At 36.4% G+C, this 14,266-nt stretch overlaps 1 protein-coding gene across 1 annotated transcript in view; it reads right to left on the bottom strand.

Annotated features, from left to right (window-relative positions):
• Positions 1-1,527: 1,527 nt before the first annotated feature.
• LOC119071715 (protein artichoke) overlaps positions 1,528-14,266 on the bottom strand; it is a 60,558-nt gene continuing 47,819 nt past the window's right edge. Inside the window, exons 5-7 of the mRNA XM_037176711.1 lie at positions 5,517-8,467; positions 5,090-5,283; positions 1,528-1,896 (exon numbers count right to left, since the gene is read on the bottom strand). Of these exons, the coding sequence (XP_037032606.1) occupies positions 1,711-1,896; positions 5,090-5,283; positions 5,517-8,467 (3,331 nt within the window). The 3' untranslated portion in view covers positions 1,528-1,710. The remainder of the gene's footprint in view (positions 1,897-5,089; positions 5,284-5,516; positions 8,468-14,266) is intronic.

Below are 14,266 nucleotides of genomic sequence, written 5' to 3'. Positions count from 1 at the left end.
AATCATAATTGTATTTGCATTTGCGATGTTGTACTTATTGAATTCTGGGCAAGTTCTAGCCACAATTTTTATATCTTCCAATTACAGTCGAACTCGTATATAGTATAAATCCTCGAATATAGTCGATATTCTCGAATATAGTCGATATCCTCGAATATAGTCGATATCCTCGAATATAGTCGATATCCTCGAATATAGTCGATATCCTCGAATATAGTCGATATCCTCGAATATAGTCGGTATCCTCGAATATAGTCAATATCATCGAATATAGTCGATATCCTCGAATATAGTCGGTATACTCGAATATAGTCGATATCCTCGAATATAGTCGATATCCTCGAATATAGTCGGTATCCTCGAATATAGTCAATATCATCGAATATAGTCGATATCCTCGAATATAGTCGGTATACTCGAATATAGTCGATATCATCGAATATAGTCGATATCCTCGAATATAGTCGATATCATCGAATATAGTCGATATCCTCGAATATAGTCGATATTCTCGAATATAGTCGATATCCTCGAATATAGTCGGTATCCTCGAATATAGTCGATATCATCGAATATAGTCGATATCTTCGAATATAGTCGTTATCCTCGAATATAGTCGTTATCCTCGAATTCTGTCGATACACTAGAATATAGTCATATCCTCGAATATAGTCGATATCCTCGAATATAGTCGATAGACTCGAATACTATCGATAGTAATGCCATTCAGACCATGATTCACTAGTGTTTTCTCAGAACAGATGGCCCGTTTTTCTATTCCATTTTGTGTTTCAACCGAAGGGAGAAGATGGCGTTTGTATCGAACTTTCGTGCCACCGCTCGTCTGATTCACTTATATGTGGCTTTACCTCTATACTATATTTACCTTGGTCGTTGGGTAATTGAAATTTCAGTGTAACAACCAGGGCTTATTATGTAGAATTAATTTGCAAAATTTGCAAAAATTCACAGAAATTCACAAAAATTTGCACAATTTGCACAAATTCAGCACAATTTGCAAGTCTTTGCGTTCTTTTGTATTCAATTTAAAGTGAATAAAGCAATTAATTTGACTTTGAAGGTGTGTAGAAGTTATTTTTTGAAAAATTTTGCAAATTTGTGGAGAATTTTGTGGGAATTTTTGCAAATTTAATTCTACATAATAGGCCCTGGTAACAACGCCAGATGGTGCACGTTCACACAAATTTTTTTTTGCCAATTTGCAAAGTTTTGTGATGAAACGAAAGTGGAACGATTGGAACGAATATAATCCAAGAAAATGTAAAAAAAACTTATTTTGAACTCAGTTCATCAAGGAACACCCTCACATTCCTCTGACATGTCTTCACAGTTTTAAAACAACTTTCGCAAAAACAAAAGGCGAATTGCATCAGAGTTGTAAGAATAGAATAAAATACTTGTTCCTGTTCCCAGAACCAAAATCAATCATAACTGAAACATTTTAAACGAGAAACGGACTTAACGTTTAATTGAAAGTAGATTTTGGGTGTGTGTTTGTGTGAGGATAACTTGCTTGTCTAATTGTTCTCATAAATTGGAAGAATTGGTTAAAGTAAATTTGCGCATTCCGTCAATAACAAAAACCAAATATATATTCAAATCACAAAATACTACTTACGAGTCGTACGTATCCATATACGACTATATAATATACCAACCACTGTAAAACCAACACTATACATAAATTATTTAAAACAAAACTAAAACGAATTTTATCAAAATAATTGTTATACATATGGAACTTGTCGATACACGTTGATTGACTGCTAAGCTGCTTAAAGCGCTCGCATGACATAATAGGTCCTCGGGAAATATTTCCAAAAATGGCAGCTCGTTGCCTGTTAGCTGGTCAATGCATGTATTTTTCCTCGCACGCTAGGCAGTTACAAAAATTACACCGTAAATAAATAATGACTTTGTTAGTATTGTTATGATATATATTATAATTCATGGATGGGTTATATATATGTGGTTAGGCAGTCAGCACAACAATTGCCCCCTGTATAATTAAATAGATTTTACAAAGTGAAATCATTTCATTGTATTTATACCATATACAGCCGTTCAAATTATATCAGCGTATGAACTCGTTTTATTGAAAAACCAATGTTTACGAAAATACTTTGAAGATAAATTTCAAACAAAAAGCGCTGGAGTTGCTATTTTCAATCTGTCTGCGTACAATAACGGTTTCGATGTTAATATTCCACGTAAAATTTATCTTACATGAAATCAATTTAAACAACAATCGGTATTATTATCCAAACTAAAACACAACCAAACTATAACTGCTATCCAGCAGCACCCCAGGGAAATTTGCGTATTTCGGATAATCTATCATAAAGTGAGCATACAACCATGACAAGACCCCGATAGGAAGCGTATATTTATTCGAATGTAAGGCATTTTTAATTAATGTGGAAAATTCGAAACCGCTTCCCATCACTCCGAATTACAATGGATCAGTGAAAAGTTGTCTATCCAATTATTAATTCATTAAATAATCGACTATGCAATTAATTTAGGATAAGCTTTTCGGTCGTACATAATAGACAGTAAATAGACAGTGTATGGATGTGGAAAAGTTCATCCATTATCACATAATAATATATTTAGCAGAGAGAACTTGATTTTCACATGTCCTTTATGGTGTTGCGTAAATCTCTGCACATTTATTGTAGTCTTAAGTTCATCGAAATCTGTATAAGCTTTCAGTATCATGTTAAATACGAGAACGTGGTATGGTGGGAGTGTTTCAAATATTTCTTCTTCTTTTTTTAACCAAGTTCATTTTAGATTAAAGAAATGTTCAACAGATCCATTTTTAATGCGAGTTGCCAATAACAACATAAAGGAGTCTGTGATTACAACCGGAGTGGACTGGTGCTGTTTCATATAAGGCCATGGCATCTGTTAAAGACAAAGACGACAAAAATAAGCTAAGACCGTCTGCTGCGATCTTCTACAGTAAAATGTAGTCTAACTATACGGTTAAACTATTAAAGTAATATATTTTGAGTCAATCGGTCGAAAACATTTCGATCAAAAGAAGTAAAAGATGCTTGTTATTGATGTTTGTCTTATGAGAAGGGATAACTGTTCACAGTTCAATTTTACTTGTAATTTCATTGGTTTTATTTTATCAACAAAAAGGATGAATCTACAAACAACTTGCTGTAATATAGTGATCATACCTGTCCTGTCCCGTCCTAAATGGCAGGTAGACTCAAAAATTGTACATGAAAACTTTAAGTTTCTTGAAACCTAGCCCAATAGGTTGGAATAAAAACAGAGTATCTTTCAAAACTACTTGATCTGATTCGAACCATTACGCCAGCTTTATAGTGCATGTCGATATGTAATTCCGTGCGATTTACGTAGTTAAGAAATTTTCTTTGTCTCATAAAAAGTTGTGAAACAAAAACATTTTCCGAAAAATGGAAAATCGTTTTTCCGGCAGGAAAAGCCATTCATATGAAAACTTCAAAGTCTGATATCTCCGAAAATACAATGTTTTTTTGAAAAGTTTCTTCTGTTCTGGTAAGTTTGGCTCATTACCGATATTTCATGAAAAAACTTTTTTTTGAAGGAGTCGGAATGGAGTCGGTATTAGGTTTATCCCAAAAAGTGTTCCGGAAAATTCATCAACTTTGAGGCCATTTTCGCTGGCTATTTCCAATTTATTTTTCATAAAAGTGATGTCATTTGAAAGCTACGTTCAAGTACTTCTGATTTCAGCCGGCCGGCCATGATCCATGTTCAGAAGCCTGGGATATGGCCTGGGAAAGATGCTATAATTTGGGATACTAATTCAAGTGTTTCTTGCACATACATTTTGTCACTACTACCCCTCTTCTTGATTTCGGTTCAAGGATTATGGAAAATTCCATATTTGGGATGTTATTGACGATTTTACCTATAAAAATTCAATTTACATTTACGAAAGCTAGCTTTTTCGTGTGACATAACTATTTCGTTGGTCCCTGTCCACGATGAAATTATTTTTGTGACTGTTTATGCAGTAACCCATCCAACATTGTCGAATTCCTACGTTTCTAGCACTTCCTTGGTCTAGACACTAGACATTTCTTACATTTTTGGTCATTTTTTCGGCTAACATTTTAACTTTTTACAAGTTTGAAGTCACCAGAGGACAGTTCCTAAAAATAAGTGACGTCTTCATGGTACACTTTCTTCCCAACCCTAGAACTATAGAACTGCAGGGAATTCTGACGATTTTTCTGGTTCCTTCCTGGTTTTTCCTTATGCTATTATGTTAACTATCGAGAGAATTCAGACATCTGCTGAAATCAGAAGTACTTGAATGTAGCTTTCGAATGACACCACTTTTATGAATAATAAATTGGAAATGGCCACAAAGTTGATGCATTTTCCGGGACACTTTTTGGGAGAACCCTAATACCGACTGTACCGACTACATTCCGACTCCTCCAAAAAAAAGTTCTTCCATTAAATATCGGCAATGAGCCTCACTTTCCAGAACAGACGAAATTTTTCAAAAAAATATTGTGTTTTCGGAGATATTCGACTTTGAAGTTTTCATATGAATGGCTTTTCCTTCCGGAAAAACGCATTTCCATTTTCCGGAAAAAAAATTTGTTTCACAATTTTTTATGGCAAACAAGATGAGACAAAGAAAATTTCTTAACAGCGTTGATCGCACGGAGTCATTTTTTTCGACATATCGATCTGGACTATTTAGTTCTTTAAAGCTTTATTAAGGACAGTCAATTTTGATACCGGGAATTATTTTTTTCACAAAAGTGCGAAAGTGTTGAAACGATTGAAGTAAAATATTTTATGTCGAATAATTTGCAGTGAAAAAGAAGGAAAAGATTCAATAATGGTTATATGGCGATACGGCTGCCGTTTCCGAAAAGTTACACTATTTACTATTACGGATACGAATAAAATGTTGGTAAACTGACTGCAATTACTGCAGAACATCTTAAGGGTAGAATATGATTTTAGTTAATCCTAACGAATGACGGCATCTCAAATTTCCAATCAACACATAAACACACAAACAACAATCCAATGTACTTACCAACAGCATTCTCTTCAATTCGTCTCTCGAAATAACATTCATCTGTGCTGTCTCTCGCAACCATCGTCTCAGCCAATGTCCCAACCAAACCAGTCCACAATCGCATTGCAATGCATTACCATGCAAATCCAGTCCGCCAATAATGCTACGTGTACCCACCGCGTCCCAAATGGAAACGGTCGGATAAAAGCTGTCTGTTGTATTCGAGCGAAAAATAAAATAAAAATAAATTTTAATTGAATCGAATCGTCAAAAAAAAACGAGGATGTTAAGGGTTTCTGTTCGGATAAATTCAATCAACAAATTAAAATTATTCGGAAAGTATTCAATTTCCTCGACATATAATTGCTATTATGCTATTTAAATCAAACAAACGAACGAACGAAAAAAAAATGTTCAAAATTATAATGTAGCAAACGAACCCTACCTGGTGATAATGACGAAATTCGATTAAACGATAAATCGATGCTCAAATGTGGTATATTTTTCAGCGTATAAAATATTTCCGGTGGAAATTCGGCGATTTGTGTATTTGTTATGCGAAGATGCAGCTTCTGATTATGCGATAATCCGTGAAATGCATTCGGCGTTATTGTTGTCAATCGATTCCCAGTTATTTCGAGCAAATTGATTTTGGTGTGATTTATTAATTTAACCAGAAAATTATCGTCCAATGTCGATTCGTTCATTACGATGTAGAGTTTTTGTAGGCCAGTTAACCGTACGATTACATCACCCAAATTGAACGATGAATGGATTCGTAAAACTTTCAGATTATGCAATTTGGATAGGAACAGTGAATTGGTAACTTTTACATTTTCCATGTACAATTCCTCCAAATATCGAATTTGCACGAAATCGTGCAACTGAGTTTTCTTTATCGGATTCCATGAAATATCCAACACTCTCAACGATAGCGGCAGTCGATCTCCAAAGTTTGTTAAATTTGTTAATTTATTTTGTGCAATTCGTAGAACTCTCAAAAATTTCAATTTATTTAATGGACTTATGTCTTGCAAATAGTTCATGCTTAAATCTAATTCGGTTAAATAGTTCAGAGCCGCTGCTACGTTTGGCATACTGTACAGTCCCATTCCATTCAAATTCAACTTTCGTATTCGTGGTGTGTGATTGAGTATTTCTTTGAGGTTGGTGGTAACTATCGTATTGTAACTTAAATCGAGGTCGGTCAGGTTGTTTAGAAAGGTAAACGTGTTGTCGGGTAAAATGGTTAATTTATTCTTGGATAGATTCAATTCGAAAATGAATTGTGTATTGATGAACATCGTCGAGTCGAGATATTCCAATTGGTTTCCGTTGAATTGAATGTTTCGCAGCGTGAAACCAACATCCGAAAAGGCCACCGGCCATATACCCAATTGATTATTGGCAACATTGAGGTATTCCAGTCGTGTATTGAGAAACACCTCGCGTGGCAGTGCTTTCAATTTATTGTGGCTCAGGTCCAATATTCGCAGCTTTCTCAGATTGGAAAATTGTTCCACTTGCAGCTGCTCGATTTCGTTGTTATTCAATTTCAATTCCTGCAAATTGGACAGGCCGTAGAAACTGCGACGCCGCAGAATCGATATTTTATTGTCGGACAGGTCCAGTACTTCGAGCACGTCCAGATCGCCGAAAGCATGATTCGTTAGATTCGTTATGTTGTTACCGCTCAGATACAGAATCCGTAGAGCGTATCCAAGGTTTTTGAATGATTGTGTGTCGGTGAGCAAATTATTGCTGGCATCGATACAACCGATGTACAGGAATGAGCTTATCTCACCATCAATGTGTGATAGACGATTGTTGCTGATGTTTAACGTTAGCGGCAACGATTCGTTTGAAACATGCTTGAACAGTTTCATCGTAAAATGTTCCATATTATTGAACATCAAATCCAAGTGCAACAGTGATGGCAAGAATGTAAGAGCACTTTCCGTGACATTCTTCAAATTATTGTATGCCAAATCGATGTACTGTAAATATGGCAAATTGTTGAACGAATGCTTCTCCAATTCTTTAATGCGATTAAACGCTAAATTCACAAATTGCAAATTTGTCAAAGTGTCAAAAGTATACGGATAAATAACGGATATCTGATTGTGCGATAAATCCACATCCATTAGACTTTTATGAACGTCTGTAATAAAAATGTTACGTGGCAGTATCATTATCCGATTGAATGATAAATTTATGTACGTTAATTCCTTCATGGTTATTAGGGATTCGTCCGATATAAATTTTAGATTATTATTATCCAACCCCAGCCATATCAATTCGGTTAAACATTTTAACTGTTCTATGGGGAAATCTTCGCGATACACACCAAATGATAATTCCAATATTTTCAGCGTTTTGGATATGTTCTCAAAGACCATCGGATGAACGTAATGAATGTCGTTAAAACTTAAACTTATTTCTTTAATTGAGTCGAGTCCATTAAATGTGCCATAATTCAAGCGTGTAATTTTATTATTTCGTAAAAGTAATGTTTGTAAGTGGTTGCCCCAGTCAATGAATCCATTCTCTTGAATTTCCACAATTTTATTGTAGCCCATATTCAAATAGGTAAGATCCGTGCACGATTGTAGGCAATGTAACGGTATATGGGTGAAATTATTTCCAGCCAGTGAAAGCACGCGAAGTGTATTCGGCAACGATTCAATGGTCGATAAGGTATTCGATGTTAAGTAGAGATATCGAATCTTTTCCAATGTTAGCAATGATGTGGGTATTACAGTCAGTTTATTTCGTTCCAAATCTAAATACTCCAGTGTATTCTCGAGACCCGCAAATGCGTTCTCGTCAATGGTATGGATATAATTCCATGCTAATACCATGTGCACCGTTCCGAGTCCCATAAAAACGTTATCCGGCAAAAATGAAATGAAATTTTTATCGAAATTAATGGCTTTACAGTGTATGCTGCCATTAAATAAATTCGCTGGTAATTCGTCGATATTGTTTAAGCTCAAATCAAACTTTTCCAAACGTAATTTATTTTTGAGTTCGATGCCAGTAACTTTGGAAATTAAATTATCCTTCATGGAGAGTATTTTCAAATCATGTAAATGCTCAAACATACTCGTCGATATTGTGGAAAAAATATTTCTCGATAAATCAAGTGTTACCAGCAGTCTTGGTAGGTAGTTTGGACCGATGTGATTGATACGGTTTTTGCTCAAATCCAGCCAGACGAGTTTCCGAAGTTTTGAAAAACTTTTTATTGGCATAGACGTCGTTGCATTAATCGATTGTATGTCGATGTTATCATTTGCGTGTTGTAAGTCAAATAATGAATTATTTGATAGATGTAGCGTTCGCAGTGTATCGACCATATTTCCCCAATCGCCATTCAAACTTTGGATTTGATTACTGTGGATGAATTGAAATTGAAATTTTGAATGATTTGAGTGAAACAAAACGATGGAATATTTTGGTAAAATTGCTATAAATTCTGAAAATTAGAGCGACAGCGGGGTTGGGTTTTAATTAGCATTTTATCATGTTCGCATGTTTGTGAGCGAGCGTGACGCAAGTCCACTACCAGTAAAAAACTCCAAAATGATTTTTTTAAGAAATAAATTGAGGAGCATGTCTACATCACCTCTTTGGCTACCTTCGCTGATCCTTTGGGTTTTAGAGATCTGGACATCAATAACTATAAACATGTCGTCGTTATGTGTGATAATGTGGATATTTTTGAAACTGTGGAGTGTGGGCAACAGGTAAGAGACAATTAGATCACAAAAAAGAATCATAAATCTGACTAACATATTTCTGGCCAAGACATTCTTTAAAACAATTTTCACCATGAAACCATGATGGTCCACAACCAGATCTACATTTTTCTCCATTAGTATGCATGTTCGTACGAGATGATAATTATGGTGAAGGGGACGCCGCCTCGACGCATGGAGGTAACATCTGAATGACAATATAGTTAAAAGGGAGAGAAATTGATTGAACCCATTTTTTATTCAGATGTTACGAAGCGACGTCTCAATCAGGCCAAAGTGTGGTCGAAATTCAAAATCTTGCTCACGCAAGTCTTTCTAACGCAGGGTCATTTTCTTACAAGGAAGCGTTGAAATGAATTTTTCGCGTTATTACGTTACTAGCACTGTTACCCGGCTGGTTACTGGCTATATTAATGTTAATTTGATTTATTGGCATTTATTAACTGCTTGGATTTTCAGTCTTACATTTTTCTGTTTGAAATTAAAGACCCTCTTTTCCATTGGTAGGCGTTAAAAAATTTAGAGCCAACAAAAAATATAAGCTTGATCATGCGTAATAGAAAAATAATATTTTTTTTTAGAATATAGGATTAGTACGTAACAACTGGAGCTCAAAAACGATTTCTCTGTTGTACGTCTGTGTATCCATATCTATATACGATAAGTTATGTGAAACGCATCAGATTTTAAACATCTTTTTTTCTTGAAAGATAGTGACAATTCTGGGTTATTTTATGAAAATTGGCCCCCTAAATGTTTTAAGATTTTTTGAGTATTGTTGAAGTCTCCCGGTGAAGATGGTGTTCCAGTGGAAGCCATTAAACTAGGTGGCGTCTCATTATTGGGTGCAATAACGACTTTGTTTAATCAATGTCTTCAATGGGAAGAAGTACCAGAAGCATGGGAAAATGCAGCGATAACATTGCTGCATAAAAAAGGAGACATAACAAAGTCTCTTATCAACACTCTACAAGTTGTTCATGAAAATAGTTACGAAGAGGAACACCAAGAAGCTCGACTTCTACCAACCTGTTGAACAAGCTGCATTTAGATCAGGATTCAGCACAAACGACCACTTACATGTTATGAGAACGCTAATTGAGAAATGCAATGAATACAAGATTGCTGTGGTCTTGATATTCATAGACTTTGAAAAAGCTTTTGATTCAGTGGAAACATGGTCGATATTGGACTCATTAGACGAGTGCAGAGTAGACTCAAGAGTGTTTTTAAGAAATTAGACTGGAGTGAAATGGGTATCAACATAAATGGAGAGTACCTGAGTAATCTCCGTTTCGCAGATGACATCTCCCTGATGGCAGCTGATCTAGATCAGGCGCAAATTATGTTGCAACAGCTGAATGAGGAGTCAAACAAAGTCGGCCTCAAGATGAATTTGTCGAAAACGAAAATCATGACAAACATTGACGACGACAGAGACATTAAAATCGGTGATACTGTCATTGAACGAGTCGACAGTTATGTGTACCTAGGTCACAAATTGAAGTTGAGTCTAGACAACCAAACTGCAGAAATAAAACGTAGAATTGGTCTTGCATGGGCAGCATTCGGAAAACTCAGGCTAATTTTCAAAAGCAAAATGAACAATAGTCTGAAACGTAAAGTGTTCGATACGTGTGTCCTTCCTTTGCTCACATATGGAGCGGAAACGTTAACGTTAACAAAAGCTTCCGAAAATAAATTAAGAGTGGCACAAAGAGCTATGGATCGAAGTATGCTTGGAATTACGCTCAGAGATAGAATGACAAATCAATGGATTCGACAACAAACAAAAGTCGTTGATGTCATGGAAAGAATAGCATCTTAAAAGTGGAGCTGGGCGGGACATATTGCAAGAAGGACGGACGAACGTTGGACCAAAAAGATCATGAACTGGAGACCACCTAAAACACGACCTAGAGGTAGACCACCAGAGAGATGGAGTAATGGTATAAAGAGAATTGCAGGCGCAAATTGGCAACAAGTGGCAACTAATCGTTCGGAATGGAAAAGAATTGGGGAGGCCTACGTCCAGCAGTGGACAGAAACAGGCTGAAAAAGAAGAAGAAGAGTTGAAAAAGATAAGTCTTGTAGTTGTCGATACCAACCCAGAAAATAAAGTTCGGTAAAGCAGACTAAGTGGACCGCGTGTTAAGGTTCTTAGAGTGATAGGCTGGGCGACTCCAAGTGTTTCTTCTTCATTTTTTTTGCATTTAGCTAATTGAACACCGAACAGAATGTTGATAAAAAAGTTATTAATTGAGGTGCTCCGATTGAAACCGTTGTTCGTGTTTTTGCATTTAAATCGAATAGATTTGATTTTCCGTTTAAATTCGATTTACCGTGTCTGGAGCTAGATCCTCCGAGTGATTGTTGTTGCTTCAACTTTTTACTGTTTTTCAGTTGGTCCAATTATACAATCAATCGCCTAGAAAAATTTTGTAATCATACGTGCGCTTGAGACAGAGGCCAATTTAGAAAAACTGCAACGGAGGCTTTACCGGCAGATTCCAAGCAGGCCGTTTCTGAAAAACATCCTCGGGTATCTGCTCCGGTAATGCGTCGGAGGTCGATTCTGGAAAACACCATCGGATGGATGGCCTTCAGAGGCCGTAGTGCACAGAGGTGATGCGTGGTGCACCGAGATGGTGCATGATGCACCGAAGTGACGCATGGTGCACCGAGGTGACGCGTGGTGCACCGAGGTGACGCGTGGTGCACCGAGGTGAAGCATAGTGCACCAAGGTGAAGCGTGGTGTACCGAGGTGAAGCATAGTGCACTGAGGTGACGCGTGGTGCTTGTTTGTGTTTTATATTATAGATCAGCAGCAACACAAAATATGCATAATGTATTTTTCGGTTCATTTTTTCATCGATTCGTTCACTTCTCAGTGTAGTTTACTGAGTCATGACGCAATAACACGTAACATTTCGTGATCCGATCTGAACATAATAATTGTCTTAGCGGTAACAAAGTAAAACTTGTCTAAATCTAATAGAAATTTGGATAGTTTTTACTCTCTCTCTCTCTCTCTCTCTCTCTCTCTCTCTCTACCAAAAGCAAAAATAAAATTACGTGCGAAAGGTAAGGTAAAGAGGTCAAGTTTTGCATGAAAACGTTTGTAGACAAGTTCAATTCGTCTTTCGTACTCGACGTTTTAAATGAAACATAATTATGCTTACATAGTACTGGATCTTTTTAATGCACGCATCAATATACCAATTGAAGAGACCTCTGCATCTGGCATCTCAATCAGTAGTGATCGAACAGGATCCAATATACACGACTGTGAAACAGTGCCGGACTGGCTCAAAAAAGCCCTTCGGACGTTGTATGAAGAAATTGTTCAAAAGGCCCTTCGTTCCCCCTTATCCATACAAAAATCAAAAAGCCATTCGGGAATCGCCCGAACGCCCATAGGGCCAGTGCGGCACTGCTGTGAAACGTCGTAACCACAAGTTAAAAACAAAACTTCCCAGTTCCAATGATTTTAATCTGCGTTTTATTAACATATAATTCTCAGCTATAGGTACAAAACTAAAAGTGAAAATATATCGGCAAAAACTAAAGTATTAAGAAACGTCAATACTGCAACACTGAATCAGTTACTGCAACTCGGGAAGGTGGTTTTAATTTCATTACAATCAATATGAAGAGCACAATGAAGAGCTTTTGATCGAGCATCGATAATTCTGGAGTACATTATTTCGTCAATCACAAAATCCGTTGGAAGACGAAGATGCAAAAGTTCCAAATTATTTAAACGGCCGACGATATGGACTAGGTCGAAATCAACATTTTCCAGAAAATGTATTTGCAACTGAGACAATTGCGGCAATTCAGCAATTGAATTGACATCTTCAAAATTTTCGCATCTGATAATACCAAGCCTTTCAAGATATTTCAACTGTGTAAGAGCTGATGTCATATCTTGGCAAAAATAAGACAATTCTACAATGAGTAATTTCAATGACAATTGACTTAGCTGTCTTATAAATATCAACGGATTTGGGCTACCTATTATTCTCAGTTCTTTTAAGTTTTTCATACGTGAAATGCTATTGTCAGCAATTTCGTTCTCGACATTGTAACCGCACTGCAGCCACAATGTTGTCATGTCAGGGCAATTATCAGCAATTACTGGTAACAATGCTAAGTGACTTCTACGCGTCAATGCTAACGATTGTAAATTCTTGTGACGCGATATGAAACTGGTACACATCTCACTTTCCCATGATAAGACGAGAAGTTCTAATTTCGGAAATGTATGTTGGAGTACAGCTTCTTTGGGTATTTTGGCATCAACGAACAACGCAATCAACGACGTACAGTGGGCAAATAAATCCGTTGAGTCACCTTCAACATGGAATTCAGTCATATCAAGAGTTTCCAAATCGTGGAAGTGAGATTTTGCCTCGAAATCCTTCAAGTAAAATTTCCGAATTTTTAGCGATTTCAATGTCTCACTGCAGAACAGAATTATCAATTTAAGTATAGGAGTACTATCTACAGCAGCATATTTTGCTGTTAAAACTGATATCAGCGGTCCAAAGTTGGTAAACAGCCGTTTTGCTTCATCCACGTAGCCTACTTCTTCATTTAGGTTACAGATTTTGTGTTTCCGCTTGAATATTTCGGTCGTGATTTCTTTTAAGCGAATGTTGCTACTGATCTGTGCCAATTCCAGTAATGAACATAAATCGATGACGGTTACCAAAGACAATATCATCCGGAGACAATCATCGTTAAGATCCATGAACTGTGTGCGAGTGTGATAAATCTACAAGAACAACAACAACAAAATGTATACTGGCAGGTACGTAATGTTCCTGATCAACAATAAAAGAACATTTCTTACATATGTCTCCAACGAATGATTTTCTTTTCGACTTAAGAAATTCCCCATATCAAACGCTGTCTTTTAATTTTGCCTTTAAGATAAATAAAACACGTTTCGGTCACTTTGACACATTAATAGTTTAGAGCTGTGACATAAGCTGATAACGCGTTTAACCGTCGAAGGCTTATGTTAAAGTATAGTGAATTTCATGATACGATCACCTTCACAGATAATGCTTCTCATCATCGGTAGTTACCAGAGAGATGCTAATATGACGGCTGGAACGCCGTTTCGACGGATAGAGGGAATATGTCGACCATTTCTTAAAAAAAATTGAACCGTATGCGACCAGCTGTCAAATTGAAAAAGACATAACCACAGATTTTTTTAAATACATCCAGAACCACCAATTTCAATGAAATAAATTGCTAACATGATCCTTGTAGAATCAGAATGAACGTAAACCAATTATTTTTAAATCGGATTCAGTATTCGTGCACAATTTCCGAATTGAAAAATGCAATTCTGGACACCAAATTTTGAACGCGTATATCTAAGATAATACGAAAGTAGCTGCAAATAAATTCCTTTTC

The sequence above is a fragment of the Bradysia coprophila genome (assembly GCF_014529535.1).
Source record: "Bradysia coprophila strain Holo2 chromosome IV unlocalized genomic scaffold, BU_Bcop_v1 contig_5, whole genome shotgun sequence".
Taxonomy (NCBI): Eukaryota; Metazoa; Arthropoda; class Insecta; order Diptera; family Sciaridae; genus Bradysia; species Bradysia coprophila.
This window is presented reverse-complemented; position numbering and strand designations above follow the sequence as displayed.